The 26,559-nt window shown below is 42.0% G+C and overlaps 1 protein-coding gene across 4 annotated transcripts in view; it reads left to right on the forward strand.

Annotated features, from left to right (window-relative positions):
* Positions 1-26,559, forward strand: part of LRRC36 (leucine rich repeat containing 36) — a 60,026-nt gene that overhangs the window by 1,462 nt on the left and 32,005 nt on the right. For all 4 annotated transcript variants that reach the window (XM_033218772.1, XM_033218773.1, XM_033218774.1 and 1 more), the window contains exons 2-5: positions 12,847-12,974; positions 18,070-18,262; positions 19,624-19,720; positions 22,697-22,785. In XM_033218772.1, the coding sequence (XP_033074663.1) occupies positions 12,847-12,974; positions 18,070-18,262; positions 19,624-19,720; positions 22,697-22,785 (507 nt within the window). The remainder of the gene's footprint in view (positions 1-12,846; positions 12,975-18,069; positions 18,263-19,623; positions 19,721-22,696; positions 22,786-26,559) is intronic.

Consider the following 26,559-nt stretch of genomic DNA (forward strand, 5'->3'; position numbering starts at 1 on the left):
AGGCAATTACTGTAAGCAGTATCTTGTATAGTTTTCCAGAAATATTCTCTACATATATAAGCATATATTACTTATTTTATTATTTTATATTATGGCAATTTTCAAATATATACAAAAGTAGAGATAACAGAATAATAAACTCCATTAGCCTACCTCAACAGTTATCATCAATTCATGGCCAAGCTTCTTTCATGTATACCTCACCTATCCTCCACCCACCCCCAAACCCCTACACTGACTATTTTGAAGCAAATTTCAAGTATATGATTTCCTCCATAAATATTTCAGTATGTATTTTATTTATTTATTTATTTATTTATTTATTTTATTATTTTTCAGATAGAGTTTTGCTCTGTCACCCAGGCTGGAGTGCAGTGGCGTGATCTTGGCTCACTGTAATCTCTGCCTCCACATTTCAAGTGATTCTCCTGCCTCAGCCTCCCGAGTAGCTGGGAATACAGGCACCCACCACACCCAGCTAATTTTATATTTTTAGTAGTGACAGGGTTTTGCCATCTTGGCCAAGCTGATCTTGAACTCCTGACCTCAAGTGATCCACCCACCTCAGCCTCCCTAATAGAACTGGGATTATAAGCGCAAGCCATAGCACCCGGCCAGTATATATTTTTAAAAGATAAGATGACTTTTAAAAAATCACATATGCAACCTAAAAAATTTAACAGTAACTTCTTTTTTTGGTTTTGTTTTGTTTTTGAGATGGAGTCTGGCTCTGTCGCCCAGGCTGGGGTGCAGTGGCATGATCTCAGCTCACTGCAACCTTTGCCTCCTGGGTTCAAGCAATTCTCCTGCCTCAGCTTCCTGAGTAGCTGGGATTTCAGGCGTGCACCACCACGCCTGGCTAATTTTTTTTGTATTTTTAGTAGAGACAGGATTTCACCATGCTTGCCAGGCTAGTCTTGAACTCCTGACCTTAAGTGACTCGGCCTCGGAAAGTGAACAGTAATTTCCTGATATCATGAAATATCCAACTAGTGTTCTTATTTCCCCAATTGTCCTATAATTTTTTAAAATTAGAGTCCATGGCCGGGTGTGGTGGCTCATGCCTGTAATCCCAGCACTTTGGGAGGCCAAGGTGGGCAGATCACTGGAAGCCAGGAGTTCAAGACAAGCCTGGCCAACATGGTGAAACCCCGTCTGTATTAAAAATACAAAAATTAGCCTGACATGATGGCTCATACCTGTAATCCCAACTACTTGGGAGGCTGAGGCAGAAGAATCACTTGAACCTGAGAGACAGAGGTTGTAGTAAGCTGAGATCGCGCCAGTGCACTCCAGCCTGGGCGACAGAGCAAGGCTCCATCTAAAAAATAAAATAAAATAAGAATCCATATATGGTCCATATATTGCAATTGGTTTATATATGTCTTAAGTCTCATTTGATCTGTAGGCTCCCCCTTTTTTTCCCTCGCATTTTCAATTATTTTTGAAGAAACTGGCTTCGAAAGAGTTTACTATAACCTGAATTTTGCTCATTGCATTCCTAAGATGTTTAACATTTTCCCGTGTTCCCTGTGCTTCCTGTGAATTGGTAGTTAGATGAGGCTTAATCAGATTCAGGTTGGATTATTATTATTATTTTTGTTTTTTGCAAGACAATTTCATAGGTAATGGTTTTATGTTAGGAAGTATATGGTGCCTAGTGTTCTTTCTTTTTGTGATATCAGCCATTGAATATGATTACCTAAGTTAATTGATTAGGGATTGCAAAATGGTAATTGTCTATTTCTTTCATTTTTCTTCATTAACTGTAATACTTCCATAAAGAGAAATTTCCTCACATCAACTGTTTGCTTATCCTGAGGTACAGTTTGTATAGGAAAGCCAGCATAAAAGCTTGATTTTTTTTCCACCTTATATACCAGCTTTCAGAATGATGATTTATTTTCTTAGCATTCTCCAAAGATGACCAGTGAGGACTGTTTTGCTTTTTCAGTATCATTATAAACTCATCGATTTAAATATATGTCTTAGGGCCGGGCATGGTGGCTCATACCTGTAATCCTGGCACTTTGGGAGGCCAAGGCGGATGGATCACCTGAGGTCAGGAGTTCAAGACCAGTCTGGCTAACATGGCGAAACCTTGTCTTTACTAAAAATACAAAAAAAAAACTAGACTGGCATGGTGGCAGGCGCCTATAATCCCAGCTATTCAGGAGGCTGAGGCAAGAGAATCCCTTGAGCTTGGGAAGCAGATCACACCACTGCATTCACTGGATGAAAGAGTGAGACTTGGGCCAGGCGCGGTGGCTCAAGCCTGTAATCCCAGCACTTTGGGAGGCCGAGACAGGCGGATCACGAGGTCAGACCATCCTGGCTAACATGGTGAAACTCCGTCTCTACTAAAAAAATACAAAAAACTAGCCGGGTGAGGTGGCGGGCGCCTGTAGTCCTAGCTACCCGGAGGCTGAGGCAGGAGAATGGCGTAAACCCGCAAGGTGGAGCTTGCAGTGAGCTGAGATCCGGCCACTGCACTCCAGCCTGGGTGACAGAGTGAGACTCCGTCTCAAAAAAAAAAAAAAAAAAAGTGAGACTCAGTCTCAATCAATCAACTAATCAATCAGTCAATCAATGTCTTAGTCCCTTTTCTCTTGTCATAACAGAATACCACAGACTGGGTAATTTATAAAGAAGAGAAGTTGATTTGGCTCATGGTTCTGGAGGCTGGGAAGTCCAAGAGCATGGTGCCAGCATCTGGTGAGGGTCATTCCATAGTGGAAGGGCAGAGGGTGCATGCATGAGATAAGAGAGAGAGAGAGAGAGAGAGAGAGAGAGAGAGAGAGAGAGAGAGAAAGAGAAGACTGAACTCATTCCTTTATTAGGATAACTAACTCCCATGATAACTAACTCCACCATAACAGCATGAAGCCACCATTGACCTAATCACCTCTTAGAGACCCCACCTCCCAGTACTGTTACATTGGCAATTATGTTTCAACATGAAAGCTGGGCATGGCGGTGGCTTACACACTTTGGGAGGCCAGGGAGGAGGATGAGGTCAGGTATTTGAGACCAGCCTGGGCAACATAGCAAGATCCTGTCTCTACAAAAAATTTAAAAATTAACTGAGTGTGGTGGTGTGTACCCATAGTCCCAGCTACTTAGGAGGCTAAAGTGGAAGGATCCTCTGACCCCAGGAGTTGTAGGCTGCAGTGCACTATGATAGTGCCATTGCACTCCAGCCTGGGTGACAGAGCAAGACCCTATCTCTGAATAAATTAATACATTTCATCATGAGTTTTGGAGGGGACATTCAAACCATAGCAATATATTTCAATGTATGTTTTAATCCATTATAGATATGCAGTTTATCCTAACTTTAGTTAATAGGTGATCTTTCTTTTTTTTTTTTTTTGAGACGGAGTCTCGCTCTGTCACCCAGGCTGCGCCCGGCCAATAGGTGATCTTTCAAGTTGACTCCTGAGATCTTTTTTAAAAAGTTTTGCCAGGTGCGGTGGCTCAAGCCTGTAATCCCAGCACTTTGGGAGGCCGAGACGGGCGGATCACGAGATCAGGAGATCGAGACCATCCTGGCTAACACGGAGAAACCCCGTCTCTACTAAAAAAATACAAAAAACTAGCCAGGCGAGGTGGCGGGCGCTTGTAGTCCCAGCTACTCAGGAGGCTGAGGCAGGAGAATGGCGTAAACCCGGGAGGCGGAGCTTGCAGTGAGCTGAGATCCGGCCACTGCACTCCAGCCCGGGTGACAGAGCGAGACTCTGACTCAAAACAAAAACAAAAACAAAAACAAAGTTTTATGGCTGGGTACGGTGGCTCACACCTGTAATCCCAGCACTTTGGGAGGTCAAGGGGGGCAGATCACCTGAGGTTGGGAGTTTGAGACCAGCCTGGCCAGCATGGTGAAACCCCATGTCTACTAAAAATACAAAAATTAGCTGGGTGTGTTGGCGCATGCCTGTAATCCCAGCTACTTGGGAGGCTGAGGCAGAAGAATTGCTTGAACCCAGAAGGCGGAGGTTGCAGTGAGCCGAGATCATGCCATTGCACTCCAGTCTGGGTAATGAGAGCAAAACTCCATCTCAAAAAAAAAAAAAAGTTTTAATTATTAGAAACATTCATTGTCATTATAAACAAGCTTTGTTAAAGGTTGTTAATTCAATTTCCAAATGAGCTGTAAATGTAATGGTTTTCATTAGAGAGACTACTTGATTTGTTGCATTTTAAAAATATATAATTCACATACTATAAAGTTCACCATTTTATTATTTATTTATTTATTTTGAGACAAGAGTCTTGCCCTGTTGCTCAGGCTGGAGTGCAGTGGCCCGACCTCAGCTCAATGTAACCTCTATCCCAGGTTCAAGCAATTCTCCTGCCTCAGCATCCCGAGTAGGTTGGACTGCAGGCGTGTGCCACCATACTCTGCTAATTTTTGTATTTTTAGTAGAGACAGGGTTTCACCATGTTGGCCAGGCTGGTCTCGAACTCCTGACTTCAAGTGATCCACCTGCCTCTGCCTCCCAAAGTGCTAGGATTACAGGCATGAGCCACCACTCCCGGCCCCATTTAAAAAATATATAATTCAGGGTCATTTTGTATATTTACAATGTTGTTCAAGCATCATCACTATCTATATATAGTTCCAGAACATTTTCATCAACCCATTAGGCAGTCACACCTCATTTCCCACTACCCCCGGCTCCTGGCAACCACTAAACTGCTTTCTGTCTCTGTGGATTTACCTCTGCTGGGTATTTCATATCATTGGAATCAAATAACATGTAGCCTTTTCTGTCTGGCTTCTTTGACTTAGTATGGTATTTTCATTATTCATATTTCAGCATGTATCAATACTTCATACCTTTTTTAAAAAAAAAATAGACTTTATTTTTTAGAGCAGTTTTAGGTTTACAGAGAAATTGGGCATAAAGTACAGAGAGTTCTCACATACCCTTACCTCTCTTGCACCTCTCCCCACCCACCCCGTTTCCCTTAATTTTAATATCTTGCATTATTGTGGTATATTACGATTTATGAACCAATACTGATGTTATTATTAACTAAAGTTCATAGTTTACATTAGCGCTCACTTTTCTTTCTTTTTTTTTTTGAGACGGAGTCTCGCTGTGTCGCCCAGGCTGGAGTGCAGTGGCCGGATCTCAGCTCACTGCAAGCTCCGCCTCCCGGATTTACGCCATTCTCCTGCCTCAGCCTCCCGAGTAGCTGGGACTACAGGCGCCCGCCACCTCACCCGGCTAGTTTTTTGTATTTTTTAGTAGAGACGGTGTTTCACCGTGTTAACCAGGATGGTCTCGATCTGCTGACCTCGTGATCCACCCGTCTCGGCCTCCCAAAGTGCTGGGATTACAGGCTTGAGCCACTGCGCCCGGCCTAGCACTCACTTTTCATGTTGTACAGTTCTGTGGTTTTTGACAATCATGTCATGTCCACCAATTTTATTTTATTTTATTTTATTTGAGACAGTCTTGCTCTGTCTCCCAGGCTGGAGTGCAGTGGCGCGATCTCAGCTCACTGCAAGCTCAGCCTCCCGGGTTCACGCCATTCTCCTGCCTGAGCCTTCCGAGTTGCTGGGACTACAGGCGCCCATCACTGTGCCCGGCTAATTTTTTGTATTTTTAGTAGAGATGGGGTTTCACCGTGGTCTCGATCTCCTGACCTCGCGATCCACCTGCCTCAGCCTCCCAAAGTGCTGGGATTACAGGCGTGAGCCACCGCGCCCGGCCCTCCACCATTATTTTTTATTATTTTTTGAGGCACAGTCATGCTCTGTTGCCCAGGCTGGAATGCAGTGGCGTGATCTCAGCTCACTGCAACGTCTGCCTCCTGGGTTCAAGTGATTCTCATGCCTCAACCTCCCGAGTAGCTGGGACTGCAGGCGTGTGCCACCATGCCTGGCTAGTTTTTAAATTTTTTTTTTTTTTTTTTTTTTTGAGGCGGAGTCTCGCTCTGTCGCCCGGACTGGAGTGCAGTGGCCAGATCTCAGCTCACTGCAAGCTCCGCCTCCCGGGTTTACGCCATTCTCCTGCCTCAGCCTCCCGAGTAGCTGGGACTACAGGCGCCCGCCACCTCGCCCGGCTAGTTTTTGTATTTTTAGTAGAGACGGGGTTTCACCGTGTTAGCCAGGATGGTCTCGATCTCCTGACCTCGTGATCCTAGTTTTTAAATTTTTAGTAGAGACGGGATTTCACCATGTTGGCCAGGCTGGTCCCAACTCCCAACCTCAGGTGATTCACCTGCCCCGATCTCCCAAAGTGCTGGGATTATAAGCATGAGCCACCGCGCCTGGCCAGTCGTGTCCACCATTATAATATCAGTTTTACTAACCTAAAAATCCCCTGTGCCCCACCATCTGTTTATCCCTCCCTCACCCCAAACTCCTGACAACCACTGATCTTTTTATTGTTGCCTTTTTCAGAATGTCATATAGTTGGAATCATATAGTATGTAACCTTTCAAACTGATTTCTTTCACTTAGCAATATGTATTTAAACCATGTCTTTCCATGGTTGATAGCCCATTTCTTTTTATTGCTGAATAATATTCCACTCTGTGGATGTACCATTGTTTGCTTATACATTTACCTGTTGAAGGACATCTTGGTTGCTCCCAAGTTTTGGTAATTATGAAGAAAGCTGTTGTAAACATTCATGTGCAGGTTTGGGGGTGGACATAAAGTTTCAACTCACTTGAGTAAATACCAAGGGATTTACTAGATCGTATAATAAGATTGTGTTTAGCTTTGCGAGAAACTGCCAAGTTGTCTTCTTAGGTAGCTTCACCATTTTGTATTCCCACTGGCAGTGAATGAGAGTTCCTTTTGCCCCACATCCTCACCAACATTTAGCATTGTCAAATTTTAAGATTTGGGCCATTCTAACAAATTTATAGTGGTATCTCATTTTAATTTGTAATTTCCTAATGATGTATGATGTTGACCATTTTTTCATATGTTTGTTTAGTGGAGTGTCTGGTTTGGGGTTATTTTTACTGTTTATTAGAGATAGGGTCTTGCTATATTGCCCAGGCTGGACTTGAACTTCTGGGCTCAAGCAATCCTTCTGTCTCAGCCTCCCCAGTAGCTGGGACTACAGGTATGTGCCACTGCATCCAGTTTTTCTTTTGCCTACTTTTTTTTTTTGGAAAGAGGGTAATCTTACTTGGTTGCCTAGGTTGGAGTGCAGTGGTGCCATCATGACTCACTGTAGCCTCGAATTCCTGGTTTCAAGTGATCCTTCCACTTCAGCCTACCAAGTAGCTAGGACCGTTGGCCTGTGCTACCACACTCGGCTAATTTTTTTTTATTTTTTGTAGAGACAGAATCCTACTATGTTGCCTAGGCTTGTCTCAAACTCCTGGCCTCAAATGATCTGCCTGCCTTGGCCTCCCAAAGTGCTGGGATTACAGATTTGAGCCACCGTGCCAGGCCCATCATTCCTTTTTATGGCTAAGTGATAGTCCCTCTTGTGAATATACCACATTTTTGTTTATTCATTCATCTGTTGATGGGCATTTGGGTTGTTTTCATCTTTTGGATATTGTGAATAATGCTGCTATAGATGTTGGTGTACAAATATTTGTTCAGGTCCTTGCTTTCAATTCTTTTGGATATATACCCAGAAGTGGAGTTATTCTATTATTCTTTTGTGCTCTTATTTTCATTCTTTGGTCTTCATTTCAAAAATGACCTTTTAATTTTTATTATTTCTTTCCTTTCTTTTCTTTTTTTTTTTTTTTTTGAGATGGAGTTTCACTCTTGTTGCCCAGGCTGGAGTGCAATGGCGTGATCTCAGCTCACTGCAGCCTCCGCCTCCTGGGTTCAAGCGATTCTCCTGCCTCAGCCTTCTGAGTAGCTGGGATTATAGGTGTGTGCCACCATGCCTGGCTAATTTTTTTTGTATTTTTAGTAGAGACAGGGTTTTGCCATGCTGGTCAGTCTGGTCTCGAACTCCTGGCTTCAGGTGGTCCACCCACCTCTGCCTTCCAAAGTTCTGGGATTATAGGCATGAGCCACCGCACTCAGCATAATTTTTATTATTTCTTGAATTCTGCCTTCTCTATATTCAAATCTTTTTTTTTCCTTTTTAATCATCTTTCTGAATTTGTCTAATTTACATTTTTCAGTTAATTCCCACATTTTTGTGTCTCAAATCCCTTTACACCTTAAAAAATTATTGAGGGCTGGGCGTGGTGGTTCATGCCTGTAATCCCAGCACTTTGGGAGGCTGAGGAGGGTGGGTTACCTGAGGTTGGGAGTTCCCAACATGGGAAACTCTATCCCTACCAGAAATACAAAATTAGCCAGACGTAGTGGCATATATCTGTAATTCCAGCTACTTGGGAGGCTGAGGCAGGCGAATCGCTTGAACCCAGGAGGCAGAGGTTGTGGTGAGCTGAGATGGCACCATTGCACTCTAGCCTGGGCAACAAAAGTGAAACTCCGTCTCAAAAAAAAAAAAAATTATTGAGGACCTCAAAGAGCTTTTGTTAATGTGGACTGTATCTACTAATATCTACCATACAGAAATTAAAACTGAGAAAAATTTAAAATATTTCTTAATTTATTAATAGGTAACCATAACATAGACATTATATGTTAATATAAATATTTTTAAGAAAAATAACTATATTTCCCAAAATAAAAAAAAGTGAGGAAAGTATCACTGATTTATATTCTTGCAAACCTCCTTCATGTTTTGTTTAAAATAAGACAGCTAGATTCTCATACCTGCTTCTGTATTTAATGTGTTATGATATATTGTTTTGCTTGAAATATGTGAAAAAAGTCTGGCCTCATACAGAAATGTAGTTAGAAAAGGAATATTTTAATAGTCTTTCATCGAATTTTTTATATTATTATTTGATACAATATGAAAACAGGATAAGTGATAGTTTCTTAAAGTTTAGTTGAATGTGCAATCTGAAATAACATCAATGAAATTTTTGTACTGTTACTTCAAAATCTACTGGTATATCTTACATGTGGATGAATCTTTTACCCATGCATGATTTTGTAACATTACGCATTGGTCATTTGAAAATATTGACTCACCAAGTTATGTAGATCTTCCAAATATTGACAAATTTGATTATATGATGTTTAGAAATCATGTTTGTTAATATCATCATCAATGTCATTTGAAAAATCTTTCAAGGGTTGAGAAGCTGTCAAGTTCATGGTGGCAGGTATAAGCTTTTCAAATTTCTAATTTCTGCTTGGAAGCTGAATTTTTTTTTTTTTTTTTTTTGAGACAGAGTCTTGCTCTGTCGCCCAGGCTGGAGTTTAGTGGTGCGATCTCGGCTCACTGCAACCCCTGTCTCTTGGATTCAAGTGATTCTCCTGTCCTAGCCTCCTGAGTAGCTGGGACCACAGGCACGTGCCACCATGCCTGGCTAAATTTTGTATTTTTGGTAGAGACGCGGTTTCACCGTGTTGGTCAGGCTGGTCTTGAACTCCTGACCTCAAGTGATCTGCCCGCCTTAGCCTCCCAAAGTGCCCAAAGTGTTGGGATTGCAGACATGAGCCACCACACCTAGCCATGATTCATTCTTAAGGTGCCAGTAGCTTTTGCTCTTGTACCGTAAGTGTAAATATTAATACTGTAAAAAAAAAAAAAATTAGTGTCTTCATATTATCATGAAAATACTTTTTTAAAAGTAGTTTTAACTTTGTGGACCCCTGTACATGTCTCAGGGACCTCCAGGGGTTTAGGTACCATACTTTGAGAGCTGCTACATCGCTATGATGTCTTTAAGCTTGTTTTGAAATATTAAGTTACAGTTTTCATTGGTGGATGTATCTTTCTGGAGTGCTTTTAATTTTAGGGGTATTATTCTACTCCTTTTTAAAAAATAATAATCTCATATAAGATTTGACTATAATCCTTTTCTGTGGCTCTTTAAGTGCAGTTAAGTTTTCGTACACTTTTAGGTGGGAAAGGTGGGCCAAAATAGCTTTTTTAGTTTCAAGGTTTTGGATCTCCCTCTTCTGTTGTGTTCACAAAGTAGTGTAAAATACTACATGCTTCCTGGGATCCGTCCACTCTGCTTCCCTCCCCTATTCATATCTGGACCTTTTATTTCCTTTGCATCTATGTTCCTGCTCCTTCAATGTAGATTCTACTCCCACTAATTTCTCCCTGGTATGGTTCTTATCCTGAAAGGGAGCTTTGGTTTATGACTTTTTAAAGCTTATGGGGGCTGGGCAGGATGGCTCACGCCTGTAATCCCGCCACTTTGGGAAACCAAGGCAGGCGGATCACCTGAGTTCAGGAGTTCGAGACCAGCCTGGGCAACATGGTGAAACCCTGTCTCTACTAAAAGTACAAAAATTAGCCAGGCGTGGTGGTGCACACCTTAATCCCACCTACTTGGGAGGATGAGGCAGGAGAATCACTTGAACCCAGGAGGTGGAGGTTGCAATGAGCCAAGATTGCACCATTGCACTCCAGCCTGGGTGACAAGAGTGAGATTCCATCTCGATACATAAATAAATAAATAAATAAATAAAATAAAGTTTATAGGACCCAGACTTCTCTAGCACCTTAAGATCTCATTTCAGTGCAGTCTCCTGGCACTTATCTGCAAATTGGATTCTGTAGAACTCTTTTTTTTTTTTTTTTTTGAGACAGAGTCTCGCTCTGTCGCCCAGGCTGGAGTGCAGTGGCCGGATCTCAGCTCACTGCAAGCTCCGCCTCCCGGGTTCACGCCATTCTCCTGCCTCAGCCTCCGAGTAGATGGGACTACAGGCGCCCGCCACCTCGCCCGGCTAGTTTTTTGTATTTTTTAGTAGAGACGGGGTTTCACAGTGTTAGCCAGGATGGTCTCGATCTCCTGACCTCGTGATCCGCCCGCCTCGGACTCCCAAAGTGCTGGGATTACAGGCTTGAGCCACCGCGCCCGGCGGATTCTGTAGAACTCTCTTCCAGTTTTGGTTGCTATTCTCAGTTTGACCTACCATCCTTGCTAGTGAGTTCTTACTGACAATTTTCAGGTTCTCTTTTCAGTGCTGTTAGTAGTCTAGTTGATGCCCAGGCTCAGTGGCTCATGCCTGTAATCCCAGCGCTTTGGAAGGCTGAGACTGGTTAATCACCTGCGGTCAGGAGTTCAAGAGCAGCTTGGCGAAACCCCATTTCTTTTTTTTTTTTTTTTTTTTTTTTTTTTGAGATGGAGTCTTGCTCTGCCGCCCAGGCTGGAGTGCAGTGGCCGGCTCTCAGCTCACTGCAAGCTCTGCCTCCCGGGTTCACGCCATTCTCCTGCCTCCGCCTCCCGAGTAGCTGGGACTACAGGCGCCCGCCTCGTCGCCCGGCTAGTTTTTTGTATTTTTTAGTAGAGACGGGGTTTCACCGTATTAGCCAGGATGGTCTCGATCTCCTGACCTCGTGATCCGCCCGTCTCGGCCTCCCAAAGTGCTGGGATTACAGGCTTGAGCCACCGCGCCCGGCCGAAACCCCATTTCTAACTGAAATACAAAAAGTAGCAGGGTGTGGTGGTGCACACTTGTATTCCCAGCTACTTGGGAGGTTGAGACAAGGGAATCGCTTGAACTCTGGAGGTGGAGGTTGCAGTGAGCTGAAATCACGCCACTGCACTCCAGCTTGGGCGAAAGAGTGAGACTCCTCAAAAAAATAGAAAAAAGAAGTCTAGTTGACTTTTCTCTACTTCTTCTCATATATATATATGTGTGTGTGTGTGTATGTATATTCTACACACACACACATTCTCTCTCTCTTTAAAAAGTTATACATGCAAAAAAGTCATATTTTCCATCACTTAATTTCTTTTTTCTTTTTTCTTTTTTCTTTTTTTTTTTTTTTTTTTGAGACGGAGTCTCGCTCTGCCGCCCAGGCTGGAGTGCTGTGGCCGGATCTCAGCTCACTGCAAGCTCCGCCTCCTGGGTTTAAGCCATTCTCCTGCCTCAGCCTCCCGAGTTGCTGGGACTACAGGCGCCCGTCACTGAGCCCGGCTTGTTTTTTGTATTTTTTAGTAGAGACGGGGTTTCACCATGTTAGCCAGGATGGTCTCGATCTCCTGACCTCGTGATCCGCCCGTCTCGGCCTCCCAAAGTGCTGGGATTACAGGCTTGAGCCACCGCGCCCGGCCTCCATCACTTAATTTCTTAGAGATCTTTCCATGTGAGCATCTATAAATCTACCTCATTCTTTTTAACAACTGTGTTATAGTAATTAACACTTGTGTAGCACTTACCATGTGGCCAGGTGCTGTTGTATGTTTTGTACATATATATTAATTTAATTCTTGTAACACCTTATGAATTAAGTACCATTGTTACCCCCATTTTACAGATGAGGAAACTGATGCACAGAGAGGTTAAGTGACTTGAACAAGGTCTCAGATGTAGTATATTGTCTTTTGTATCAATGTACTATTATTTAGGCTGTCTAGTTATATTTTTCTACCGATGGACCTTTGACAGTTTTCTATTTCTTTCTTTTTGATTTTTTTTTTACTATCTTAAAACCTCTCTGAAATTGACATCTTTGTGCTATATTTTATATAACCTGCCAAAATTTTGTGGCTCTTATCCATAGGGCTGAATCCTAGAAGTGGGGTGCTGAATATCTTTTGCAATTTTGTTTCGAGAACTTTTGGAGACTTTTATTACATCGTTCAGGGAAATTAGAAAAACCCAAGGGCTCTATAAAACTAACGTTCAATGTCACTATATTAGACCGTATTGCTGCTTTTAAAAAGAAGATCTGATCTTATGAGGTTTGGATATAGGGCCTTTCACAGTTGAGATATGGGAGGAAGAAAGGCCTATTTTCACTGACTCTGCTGTTTATCCAAGCAGGGATCATAATATATCTACTGATGATCTCTTTTCAGAACTGGTGGAGTCTCTTTCATTGCAGGGATCTTATGCTGGAAAAATCCATTCCATTGGTGATGCCTTCAGAAATTTTAAAAATCTCCGATCCTTAGATTTATCAAGGAATTTGATCACTAGCCTTAAGGTGAGTTCTATATTCTATGACCAGCCAGGTCTGCCCAATTTATTTTTTTGATGGGAAGAAATAAGAGATAGATCATGTCATCCTGGAGAATATCGGACCTTCCCTTTAAATGATTCCCAACTAAGTTTAATTATTTATTATAAAATTCTTTCAACTTTGCAGTATATTTTAAATTGTTTGTTATAAAATATTGGGAGGGGAATTTATTTTATACTCTGGGAAACTATATTAAGATATCACTGTCTAGGGCAAATGCATACATTTTAATGTGTATAAAAATTATGAAGAACACTTGTAAAAGTACAGATTCTCAGTCCCTACTGTGAGAGTTGGTCTGATTTAGTAGGTCTCGGGTAGGCTCAGGACATACTCAGGGGATTCTGATGATAGTGGTACATGGAGCATACATGGAGAAACACAGGCCTGTGTTGTTGTTGTGGGTTTTTTCTGTGAGGAGAAGGAAGGTGTAGTCTTGGAAAAATTTAAGTCGGGATGGTGGAGCAGAGGACAGTATAGGAAGGCAGGAGGGACCAAGCATGAACAGTGTGCGTGTGGATTAGCAAACACGCACAAAGAACTCTGCAAATGTAAGTGTGCACACAGAGATGGAAGTTTTGTTTTCTTTGTGGTAGACCCTGAAATACTACTTCTTCGACATGTTCCCATTTTGCCCAAGCTCTGTACCTGTCTTGGCAAAGCCTTTCTATGCAAGATCGAGGGTGACAAAGACTCACAGATGCTATCCAGGATTAGTTACCGATCTCCTGGGTCATCTACCGGTTTTGCACTTCCTAGGGGATATTTGTTCAACAACACATCCAGACCCAATCCCAAGGTTTAGCTAAGGGCCTAAAAGATTAAAAGCCCCAAAAAGATCAAATTTCCATCTAGGACTCTAACATCAGCAACTCCAAGTTCAACTAGGTCTTTAGACTATTTTTTAGCAGCCATTTATATTTGGCCTATCAGTTTCAGAAAGGATTAGTTCTTTCACAGGTGATAAGATCCAATTTGAAAAATGAAAAGATAAAATATAAAAAGAAAGTATTAGTTCAGAGTTACTTAGGTCTCCTCTTTTGTTTGTTTATTCTTTTTCAGGTTAAATAATTAAGTGAACGTTGCTGTAATTTGTTTTTATACTTCCTTTCTTTCCATTTCTGTAAATTGGGTGAAAAACTTATGAAAATTAATCAACTTAGAGCTGGCATGGTGACTCACACCTGTAATCCCAGTGCTTTGGAAGGCTGAGGCAGGCAGATTGCTTGAGCCCAGGAGTTCAAGACCAGCCTGAGCAATATAGTGAGACCCCATGTCTATTTTTAAAACTCGGCCGGGGCGGGCGCGGTGGCTCAAGCCTGTAATCCCAGCACTTTGGGAGGCCGAGACGGGCGGATCACGAGGTCAGGAGATCGAGACCATCCTGGCTAACACGGTGAAACCCCGTCTCTACTAAAAATACAAAAAACTAGCCGGGCGAGGTGGCGGGCGCCTGTAGTCCCAGCTACTCCGGAGGCTGAGACAGGAGAATGGCGTAAACCCGGGAGGCGGAGCTTGCAGTGAGCTGAGATCCGGCCACTGCACTCCAGTCTGGGTGGCAGAGCAAGACTCCGTCTCAAAAAAAAAAAAAAAAAAAAACTCGGCCGGGCGCAGTGGCTCACGCCTGTAATCCCAGCACTTTGGGAGGCTGAGGTGGGCGGATCACGAGGTCAGGAGATCGAGACCATCCTGACTAACACGGTGAAACCCTGTCTCTACTAAAAATACAAAAAAATTAGCCAGGCATGGTGGTGGGCGCCTGTAGTCCCAGCTGCTGGGGAGGCTGAGGCAGAATGGCATGAGCCCAGGAGGTGGAGCTTGCAGTAAGCCGAGATCACGCCACTGCACTCCAGCCTGGGCAATAGAGCGAGACTCCGTCTCAAAAAAAAAAAAAAAAAAATCAAGTTGGCTGGGCACGGTGGCTAATGCATGTAATCTCAGCACTTTGGGAGGCCAAGGCGGGCAGATCACGAGGTCGGGAGTTCGAGACCAGCCTGGCCAACATGGTGAAACCCTGTCTCTACTAAAAATACAAAAATTAGCCAGGCGTGGTGGCGAGCTCCTGTAGTCCCAGCTACTTGGGAGGCTGAAGTAGGAGAATTGCTTGAACCTGGGAGGCGGAGGTTGCAGTGAGCCAAGATCGCACCACTACACACCAACATGGGCAACAGAGTGAGACTCCGTCTCAAAAAAAAAAAATCAAGTTAACACATGTAATCAAATAGAACATATATAAGACTCCTGGTGCAGTGCTTGGCATATAGGAAGCACTCAGTAATGTTAATTTTCTATATTTTTTGCATCTATGATTTTATTTTATTTATTTATTTTTTTGAGACAGAGTCTCTGTCGCCCAGGTTGGAATACAGTGGTGTGATCTCAGCTCACTGCAACCTCCGCCTCCCAGGTTCAAGAGATTCTCCTGACTCAGCCGCCTGAGTAGCTGAGATTACAGGTGCCCACCACCACACCCAGCTAATTTTTGTATTTTTAGTAAAGGCAGGGGTTCACCATGTTGGCCAGGTTGGTCTCGAACTCATGACCTCAGATGATCTGCCCACCTCAGCCTTCCAAAGTGCTGGGATTACAGGCATAAGCCACCACACCCAGCCGCATCTGTGATTTTATATTAATCTTTAACAGCTCTGAATCCCTTTGTTTAATTTTCCTGGGAGAAAATGTTTTGTGATTATTCGATTATTCGTAGTATAACTTTGGGGAATACATAAATTCATGCCAACTGGTAAAAGTGAGAGGATAAGAAAGTGTTCCTTGATTCTTTTTTTTTTTTTTTTTGAGATGGAGTCTCACTCTGTTGCCCAGGCTGGAGTGCAGTGGCGCGATTTCAGCTCACTGCAAGCTCTGCCTCCCAGGTTCACGCCATTCTCCTGCCTCAGCCTCCTGAGTAACTGGGACCACAGGTGCCCGCCACCACGGCCGGCTAATTTTTTTTTTTTGTTTTTTGTATTTTTAGTGGAGACGGGGTTTCACCGTGTTAGCCAGGATGGTCTCGATCTCCTGACCTTGTGATCCACCTGTCTTGGCCTCCCAAAGTGCTGGGATTACAGGTGTAAGCCACCACACCTGGCCGTGTTTCCTTAATTTTACACTGAGAGACCTTAAAAGATTACTTGAGCCAGGTGTGGTGGTTTATGTGTATAATCCCAGCACTTTGGGAGGCTGAGGCAGGAGGATCACTTGAGGCAAGGAGTTTGAGACTAGCCTGGGCAACAAAGCAAGACCCTGTCTCTACAAAACAAAACCAAACAAACAAACAAAAACCATAGTTGGTGGTGCATGCCTATAATCCCAGCTATTTGGGAGACTGAAGCAGGAGGATCCCTTGCCCCAGGAGTTCAAGGCTGCAGTGAGCCATGTTCGTGCCATTACACTCCAGCCTGGGTGACAGAGCAAGATTCTGTCTCAGAAAAAAAAAAAAAAAGTTGAGCTGGGCCATTAGACCATGAAAGACAGTCCTAATGGTGCACTGCCCTGAGAGTGAGGCCGAGGGCACTGATAGCTATTCCTCACCACTGACCCATTAACAATATGGAAGTTAATGGAATTGGAGAAAAAAAAAAAAAAAACAGGAAGAAATTCATCAAAGTATAAACAGGGTTGTGTTGGGAATGTTTTGTGTCTTTGAATTTTCTAAATTTCTTGCAATGAGAAAATGACAATTTTAAATGAGAGGAGAATAAAAACATCATTTTACAAATACATGATGGAAAATAATTTCACCTTTCTGAAATAATTATCAGTGACAGAATTCCTTTTATGGAAAGCATTTTTACTCTTTTTTTTTTTTCATTTTTACTATTAAAAGTATATGATTAGCCAGGCACAGTGGCTCATGCCTGTAATCCCAACACTTTGGGAGGCCAAGGCAGGAGAATTGCTTGAGCTCAGGAGTTCAAGACCAGCCTGGGCAACATAGTGAGATGTTGTCTCTACTAAAAATCAAAAAATAGTTAGCCAGGTATGGTGGCACGTGCCTGTATTCCCAGCTACTCAGGGGCTGAAGCGAGAGGATCACTTGAGCCCAGGAAGTCAGGGCTGCAGTGAGCTCTGATCATGCCCACTCCAGCCTGGGCGATAGAGTGGTATGCTGTCTCAAAAAAAAAAAAAAAAAGTACGCGATTATACATATATGTACATGTTTTGAAATTGTCCTGAAACTTAGTATTGGGCAAAAGCAGCTAACTAGCTAACTACATAAAGATGAAATAAATCTTTTCAATAGCAGGTTTCAACCGAGGAAGAAAATTGTGGCTTTTCCTCTCAAGTTTGCCAGTCCTGATTGTACTGTTGCCAGTTAGGTAGAGGGTGGGGTTGCTAAATCCACAGAAAGAGAACTGAACAAGGAAGAACATTTCTGCAAAGGAGATCTGACTGATTGATTAAATGGGAAGCTTGTGTGGTAGCAGGAACTCTGAAGAGGAAAACAAAGACAAGAGGAAGCCTAGACTGGGCCAGGAGGGAGGACTTGGAGATAGCATTGTTTTGTTTCCCTAAATAGTCCTTTGACCATATAAGTGAGGCACTGAGATAAAAGAACACAACACACACACACACACATACACTTTTTTTTTTTTTTTTTTAACCATGCCCCTTTCCCCTAGAACCAGCTTTTTTGCTTACCTCCCTTCTTGTAAATTAAGGTGCTTGTGGCATCAGGAGAGGGGTTGGGACAAAAGTGAGAGAATGCTAATGTGGCTTGGCCACTGGGAAACCACTGTGAAGGATTGGATTGCATTGGGAGAATAATTGGAGAGCCAACAGAAGTAGAGAATTGACTGCAGATATTTGAATGTCAGATTTTGTAAAGAAGGAAATGTATTATACATGTGAATTATTTAATGTATGGAACACCCAGTGCTCATGGACTGCAGTGGTCTTATTTTCAGACAAGTTAAGTGGGAGTTCCAGCCCTGCCTTTCTCACTGGGGACTCAGATAACATGTTTAAGGATGGAAAGTAACATATATTTCCACCTTTATCTGTGAGGTTCCTAGTCTTTACCAATATGCCATTTCATAATGTGGTGTTTTCCTTGTAGGGAATCCAGTATTTATGTTCACTCCAAGACCTGAATTTATATTATAACAACATTCCTTCATTAGTGGAAGTGTCCCGTCTACAACCGTTACCCTTCCTCAAAGAACTGGATTTGAGACTTAATCCTGTTGTAAGGAAAGATACAGATTATAGGCTCTTTGCTGTATACACACTACAAACTCTGGAGAAATTAGGTAAGACCTTCTTTCTCTGTTCTTTTCCACAGAATCTAACTTTAAATCAGCTGCCCCTTAACCTTTTGGATGTTGGCCCAGAGTGTGCACTGGCAGGATATATTTGTTTATTAGTCAATATTTATGTAACTCTTTTGTGTTGGCAGGATGTATGACGAGTTCTTTTATTGTTTATTGAATGACAGTTTATGATTTTATCAGTTACTTCCAGCTTTAGTTTTCTTCAGTTGATGGTTTCACCGCCACTTCCTTCTCAACACAAAATTTCCAGGTTGAGAATTATTTTTCCAGGTGCCCCAACTTTGCAACTGTATTAGCAATAGAAAGCTAATACAATTTATTTGGGGCTTAGTTGGCAAGAAACAGGAAATATTCCTTCAAATGAGCTAGTCTGTATTTTCTTATTATTTTACTTTATTACTTATTTATTTATTTATTTATTTGAGACAGGGTCTCACTCTGTTGCCCAGGCTTGAGTGCAGCGGCATGATCTTGGCTCACTGCAGCCTGGACCTCCTGGGCTCAAGCAATTCTCCCATTTCAGTCTCCTAAGTAGCTGGGACTAAAGGCATGCGCCACCATGCCCAGCTAATTTTTGTGTTTTTTGTAGAGATGGGGTTTCATCATGTTGCCCAGGCTGGACTTTCTTATAATTTTATTGTTGAGTATATATTTCTTTTTTTTTTTTTTTTTTTTTTTTGAGACAGTCTCGCTCTGTCGCCCAGGCTGGAGTGCAGTGGCCGGATCTCAGCTCACTGCAAGCTCCGCCTCCCGGGTTTAAGCCATTCTCCTGCCTCAGTCTCCCGAGTAGCTGGGGCTACAGGCGCCCGCCACCTCACCCGGCTAGTTTTTTGTATTTTTTAGTAAAGACGGGGTTTCACCGTGTTAGCCAGGAGGGTCTCGATCTCCTGACCTCGTGATCCGCCCTTCTCGGCCTCCCAAAGTGCTGGGATTACAGGCTTGAGCCACCGCGCCCGGCTGAGTATATATTTCTTATTGATACAAAGTTGGATTTCACATGGTCCTGGGAAACTCATTGTAGGGAAACTAAGTAAACTCTTTCAGACAATGGTATAACTTTCTGCCCTAACATTAGGCCTTTGAATTGTTTACTATCCAAGCTCTGCTTTCCTGAAGGGTAGTTACAACTGTGAGGCAGTGGTCGCTATGGCTCCCCGCAGTCTCCCTGAGTTACTGCCTGCTGCAGTGACAACATAATAGCATTGTTTTGTGACCTGTCTCTAACACACCAAGATGAGACTGGTCTTAATTTTTCCTCTGTGAATATGGTTTTCTGATTAACTACTAGTTTGGTTATGCCAAAAAAAGAAACATGCTCAGACCACGGTTTTTGCCTCCAGATGACCGAACTGTACGTGAAGGTGAGAGAAAAGCTGCCAAGCTGCATTTTAGTCAGTTGGGCAACAGTGAAAATTTTCTTTTAGAGGTGGAAAAAAGGTAAGAAGATTCTTTATACAATTTTTAAAGTTTGGTTCTGGACATAGGAAATAGTGAATTCCTGCTTAGCTTTCTTCATTTTCCAACAGAAATTTCCCACAAATTGTTAAGAATCCTCAGATCAGGAATAAAAGTATTTATTCTGCAAAAGCTGAGATTTATCTGGGATGATAATCTGGCCCTCAGTGGGTACATTCCTGTTTTCTTGAACTTTGGGTATAATTGTTATAAATTCTGTAAAGTTGTTGTTCACAGGTTATAGATAGGGATACTATGAGATTACTTATTCCTATAAATGCTTACCAACTCTTTCTCGATAGAGTTATCAATCAGTTCTTGATCTTTTCCTATTGAATTAGGATTACATTACCATGGGCAAGATTGTTAGAGATAAATTTGTTAAAGGTAGGGAAGAGAAGCATTTCTCTTCAAAACAAAAAGTGAATAAACCTTGAGGCTCTAAAATTTCTGAATGGTAGCTTTGTCCATTTCTTGTTACTAAAATCCTATCAAAAGAAGGTACCATTATCTTCTACCCCCAAGCCTATGCTTTTTAAAAAGTAGCTTTATTATTTTTAAAAAATAGATAGTAGTCCATTACAATTTTAATAATACAGAAAAGTACACTGAAAAAAGTCAAAGTCACTTCATATCCTACAACTGAGAGTTAACTATTAGTAATGTTTGGTATACATCCTTCCAGATATCCTTTGTACTATAGACACATATAGATGTATCAGTATTTTTTTCTGATGACAAAGGTAATACATGGTTATTATTGAGAATTTGGAAAATACAGAGAAAAAACACAAGGGATAAAGTAAGTAATTCATAATACTACCATTCAGAAAGAAACCTTCATTATATGCCGGTAAATATCCTTTTTTTTGTTTTTGTTTTTTTTCTTTTTGAGATGGAGTCTTGCTCTGTCACCCAGGCTGGAGTGCAGCGGTGCGATCTTGGCTCACTACAACCTCCACCTTCCGGGTGCAAGTGATTGTGCTGCCTCAGCCTCCTGTGTAGCTGGGATTACAGGTGCACAGCACTGCCTAGCTCACCATTTTTAATTTAACAGGATATCATGAACATGTCCCCACAACATTATTCTTATATTATTCTCCAGAATAAGTCTTTTGTTTGTTTATTGCTTTTACCTTTACTACTAGAATGTAAACTCCTAGAATGAGAACAAGGATCTTGTTGGTCTTGCTTATTATAGTATCCCTAGTTGCTAGAACCGTGTCTGGAATACAGATGATGCTAAGAAATAATGTATTGAATGATGAATGAATGAAGTCAATGCCCATTGGCTTGAGATCCTTCCCTTTCCCAGTGACTTTGCCTGTCTCTGCTCTGATCCATTGTATGTTTTATAATGCAGACTTCAGTGAACATTCTTGGTTCCTATTTTTTCTTAGTTTCCTTTTTTTTTTTTTTTTTTTTTTTTTGAGACGGAGTCTCACTGTAACGCCCAGGCTGGAGTGCAGTGGCCGGATCTCAGGTCACTGCAAGCTCCGCCTCCTGGGTTTGCACCATTCTCCTGCCTCAGCCTCCCCAGTAGCTGGGACTACAGGCGCCCACCACCTCGCCCAGCTAGTTTTTTGTATTTTTTAGTAGAGATGGGGTTTCACCGTGTTAGCCAGGATGGTCTTGATCTCCTGACCTCGTGATCCGCCCGTCTCGGCCTCCCAAAGTGCTGGGATTACAGGCTTGAGCCACCGCGCCCGGCCAATTTTCGATTTTTTAAAATCAGATTTATTGAGGTTTCTTTGCATAGAATAGTCACTCTTCTTTAGACAGAAATTGAATGCTTCTAAAACATTGTATATATATTTTATGGATTAATTTCTATTTTAAATGCATTGGGTACCATTCACTACAAAAATACAGAGATTAATTAATGTGTAACTGAGTAAACTTTCTAATAAACAGATAAATTAATTCCATCATTTATCTGTTTAGTTACCATATAATGATTGCAAAACTGGAGGCAAAATATTACTCAAGTACCCTGTATTAACGTTAATATCTTATAAATTCTCTAACCTTGGGTGAAGTTTGTTTTTTTTTTTTTAAGCCTTTCTGAGTCCCAGTTCCCCCACCTATAAAATGGAGATAATAACCAGTAGGGGGCCTTTTATGATTACATGAAATGGTGATTATAAAGCATCTGATACATACAGCCTAGGCTTTGTGTACTTACTGTACTACCCAAGGTACCTACCTGCCTTTCTTGTCTGCTTTTCTAATGGCTATAGTTGTCTCCTCTATAATTCTTGGCAGTAGAATCTTCCTTTCTGTGTCCTAACTATGAGTGTTTTAATTCGAAAGAAACTATCCTACTCCCTCAATAATTCAGATCTAAGTATGTGTCAAGAAAACAGAGTATCTAAGTTCTAAATCTTCTGGCTTTCACACTTTACAGGCTGAACTATAGTGTCCTTCTCTCATATTTCCCAGTATAAATATTACTTTTTCTTATAAAGTATGGCTTTAACTGAAACATTTGTGAAACTTTTATTTTTTTGGAGACAGAGTCTCGCTGTGTCACCCAAACTGGAGTACAGTAGCACGATCTCGGCTCACTGCAACCTCTGCCTCCTGGGTTCAAACGATTCTCCTGCCTCAGCCTTCTGAGTAGCTGGGACTACAGGCACCTGCCATCACGCCTGGCCAATTTTTGTATTTTTAGTAGAGACGGGGTTTCACCATGTTGGCCAGGCTGGTCTTGAACTCCTGACCTCAGGTGATCCACCTGACTCGGCCTCCCAAAGTGCTGGGATTACAGGGGTGAGCCACTGCGCCCAGCCGAAACATAATTAAATTAATATGTTCTAGAGCATTTAAGAAAAATCCGATCACCATAAACTGTTTTCTAAATAGCATTTACTGGTGATCTCAGAAGCCTTCTTTTTTGTTGTTGTTGTTGTTGTTGTTTTTGTTTTTGAGTTGTAAATAAATTATTCTATATGGCAGCTCTAGGGAGAAGACAATGAAAAACTGTGTAACAGGTGAGAGCTCTGCATCAAAAGTCAGTGCTAATGTTGACAACAGGATTGAAATGGGTAAGTTTTGTCCCTGTGATTATAAAATGATTAAATCATCAGTTATCTCAGCTGCCATAGCCAATATTGGGTAAGATGAAGACACATAATTGAGAAAGAACAGATTTGAAGCAAGCACAGGTTTACTGACTGTGTTTTTCTTCCATCCTGTCACTGTCAGAAGGACCTTACAGAGCAGGCCTAACCCAGAGCCCATCAAAGCACAAGCTGTACTTGGAGAGTTCAATTTCATTTATATCACTTTACATCATTAGTATACCCAGAAAATTACATCAGTGATTGATTTCATTAGAGACTGGCAACTCATATGCATACATCCAGCTCACACGCTGGGCTTCCTGGGCTGCCCAACCAAGAACCTTTGCAGCTGCAGAATCTCTTGTGTTTGGGATATATTCCTGGGGAATGTTTACTATATTCCTGGAAATACAGTTGATAAGCCAATATGGTTAAAGTGGTTATGCCAGGCTGGGCACGGTGGCTCACGCCTGTAATCCCAGCACTTTGGGAGGCCGAGGCAGACAGATCACCTGAGGTCGCGAGTTCAAGACCAACCTGACCAACATTGAGAAACCCTGTCTCTATTAAAAATACAAAATTAGCCGGGCATGGTGGCGCATGCCTGTAATCCCACTACTCGAGAGACTGAGGCAGGAGAATCGCTTGAACCTGGGAGGCGGAGGTTGCAGTGAGCCGAGATCATGCCATTGCACTCTAGCCTGGGCAACAAAAGTGAAACTCCGTCTTAAAAAAAAATAAAAAGAAAAAAGAAATAAAGTGGTTATGTCACATTAATGGTCATGCCACAGGCTGGGAGAAAGCTTTCCACCAGAGAAGTTGCATCCAGTGAATCCTTGTGGATTAGCTTCGCACTGTCAGATAAATCAAGTGACCTTTTACTTGAAAAAATGTTCTTCGGTCTAGTGCCTCTTCCCTTGGAAGGATCTAGTGAATTATATACAAACTCTAAAAATCAATTCCTAAAAGCCAAGCAATAACTTTAGTAGATTGACTCTACACTGTAGTTCAGACATTAAGGGTTTTCAGTTTATAACATGTATTTTATTTTCTTGATTTCTTATCATTTATTGACAAATCATTTTTACAGTATTTTGTGGTAAAATAAGACACAGGCCAGGCACAGTGGCTCACACCTGTAATCCCAGCACTTTGGGAGGCTGAGATGGGCAGATCACCTGAGGCCAGGAATTCAACACCTGCCTGGCCAACATGGCAAAACCCCGTCTCTACTAAAAATACAAAAATTAGTCAGGTGTGGTGGCACATGCTTGCAATTCCAGCTACTTAAGTGACTGAGGCATGAGAATTGCTTGAACCTGGGAAGCGGGGTTGCAGTGAGCCCAGATTGCGCCACTACACTCTAGCCTGGGCAACAGAGTGAGACTGTCTCAAAAAACAAACAAAAAGACATAATGAGGTGTGATTTTAATGTTCATTTCTTGGATGTCCCAGTACATATAAATATTGGGAGTATGGATTACTTTATTTCATTTTAAATAGCATTTTTAATATTTTTAAATTGATACAATTTTGTTGTAATAATTTTGGAAAAGACTGAAAATCATGAAAAACAACAGTTTGGTCCTAGTTAATGCTTTGGTATACAGCCTTCCTTGGTATACTACTTTTGGTATACAGCCTAGTCTTTTTTTCTAGGTACAGGCATTTAAATATCCATTTCTAGACAGAGAAAAACACATTGAAGCATAATTTGACAACCTCTTTTTTGTGTGAGCTGAATTAGACTTCATTTATGCCATATTACTTCATTAACAGAATTAAAAAGTCTGAAAGTGCACTTTCTCTTCTCAGAACAAACTGCTTTGCTAGAGGGCCCATTTCTAAAAGTTCTTAGAAGCTCCAGCTGTTGCCTAGATTTTTTTTTTAATATCAAATTTATTTTGCTACTTCAAAACGTTAAGGAGCTTTGTTTTCCACCGAAAATTGTGTTTGTGCTGGATTCCCTGGGGAATGTTGCCAGTAAGCACTGTTGGTAATCCAATATGATCAAAGTGGTTATGCCACGTTAATGGCCATGCCACAGGCTAGGAGAAAACTTTCTGGAGAACATCTCTCACTAGCTCAGTTGTTCACAATGGTGTTTTTCCACCAATCATTTCGAATGGCAGTGAACCTCCACTGTCTTGGATCCTCCTCTTAGTCTCCTAACCACATAATCGTTGAGTCTTTGAAAGATTCCTCTCTCTCTTCCCATATCCCCGAAATAGGCGTACCTAGGCTACATCTTTGGGCTCTCCTGTTTTTTCTCTTTGACTCTATTGATCTCATCTATTTTACCGCCTTATTTATACGTAAATAAATGTTTCATTTATTTATTTGTTTGTTTGTTTGTTTATTGAGGAAGGGTCTCATTCTGTTGCCCAGGCTGGGGTGCAGTGGTACAATCTCAGCTCACTGCAACCTCTGCCTCCTGGGCTCAAGCCATCCTTCCACTTCAGCCTCCTGAGTAGCTGGGACTACAGGTGTGTGCTACTATGCACAACTAAGTTTTGTGTTTGTTTGTAGAGAGGGAGTTTTGCCGTTTTGCTGTGTTGCCCAGGCTGGTCTTGAACTCCTGAGCTTGAGCAATTTGCCCCCCTTAGCCTCCCAAAGTGTTAGGATAATTGGCATGAGCCACTGTGCCCAGCCTGTTTTATTTATTTATATTTATTTTATATTCTTTCCTCATGTCTTAAATATATTGGTCTAGCTTTGACAACCTGCACTGGTCTCTCTCTGCACCAGGCCCGTATTTCTGTTGACTAACTTGTAATATACACTTGGAATCACCACTGTCTAACAGCCTATCAAGCTAAACATGTCCAAAATAACCCCCAAAACAAACAAACAAATGAGCCCCTCTCCCCCAGCCTTAAACAGCTCCTAGGGTTTCATCAGTATCACCACAACTTTCCCATTACCCTGTCCCAGAATCATGTTGGGGTTTGCCGCTGCTGCTCCTCTGAGCTGAATGTTCATGCCCTACAGTATGATCCACAATTGACGAGCCTTCCTTTCCATTTCTTTTTTTGTTTGGTTTTTTGGTTGGTTGTTTGTTTTGAGACAGGGTCTTACTCTGTCACCCAGGCTGGAGTGCAGTGGCAGCATCTCGGCTCACTGCAACCTTTGCCTACCAAGTTCAAGCAATTCTCATGCCTCAGCTTTTGGAATAGCTGGGATTACAGGCGCGTGCCACTGTGCCCAGCTAATTTTTGCATTTTTAGTGGAGACGGGGTTTCACCATGTTGATCGATCTGGTCTCGAACTCCTGGCCTCAAGTGACCTGCCTTCCTCGGCCTCCCAAAGTGCTGGGATTACAGCACATCCAGCCCCTTTCCATTTCTTGATAGTCTTTTTTACCAAGCATGGTTAATTATCTCAGTTAATCTTCACAACAACCTTGAAGGTGGTTCTACAGGTGAGGAAACTGAGACCCAAAGAGGTGAAATAACTTGCCCCAGTTATACAGTAAGTGGCAGAGCTAGGAGGCAAACTCTGGTCCATCTGTCATCAAAGTGCTCTTAACCATTACATGATACTGCCTCACAGTCTCTTACTCCTTCAATTCATTTTGTACTTTGCTGCCAGATTAATTCTCTTAAAACACAGCTGTGATAATTCATTATGCTTACCTGCTCAAAAACTTCTCTGGCTCCTACTCCCCTACTAAATTAAGTCTAAATTCCTTTACTTGGCATATAAGACTCCCCTAAGCTCTATCTGTAATTTGTCTCTTCAACCTAAACTGAAATC

The sequence above is a fragment of the Trachypithecus francoisi genome, unplaced genomic scaffold (assembly GCF_009764315.1).
Source record: "Trachypithecus francoisi isolate TF-2019V2 unplaced genomic scaffold, Tfra_2.0 Lachesis_group10, whole genome shotgun sequence".
Taxonomy (NCBI): Eukaryota; Metazoa; Chordata; class Mammalia; order Primates; family Cercopithecidae; genus Trachypithecus; species Trachypithecus francoisi.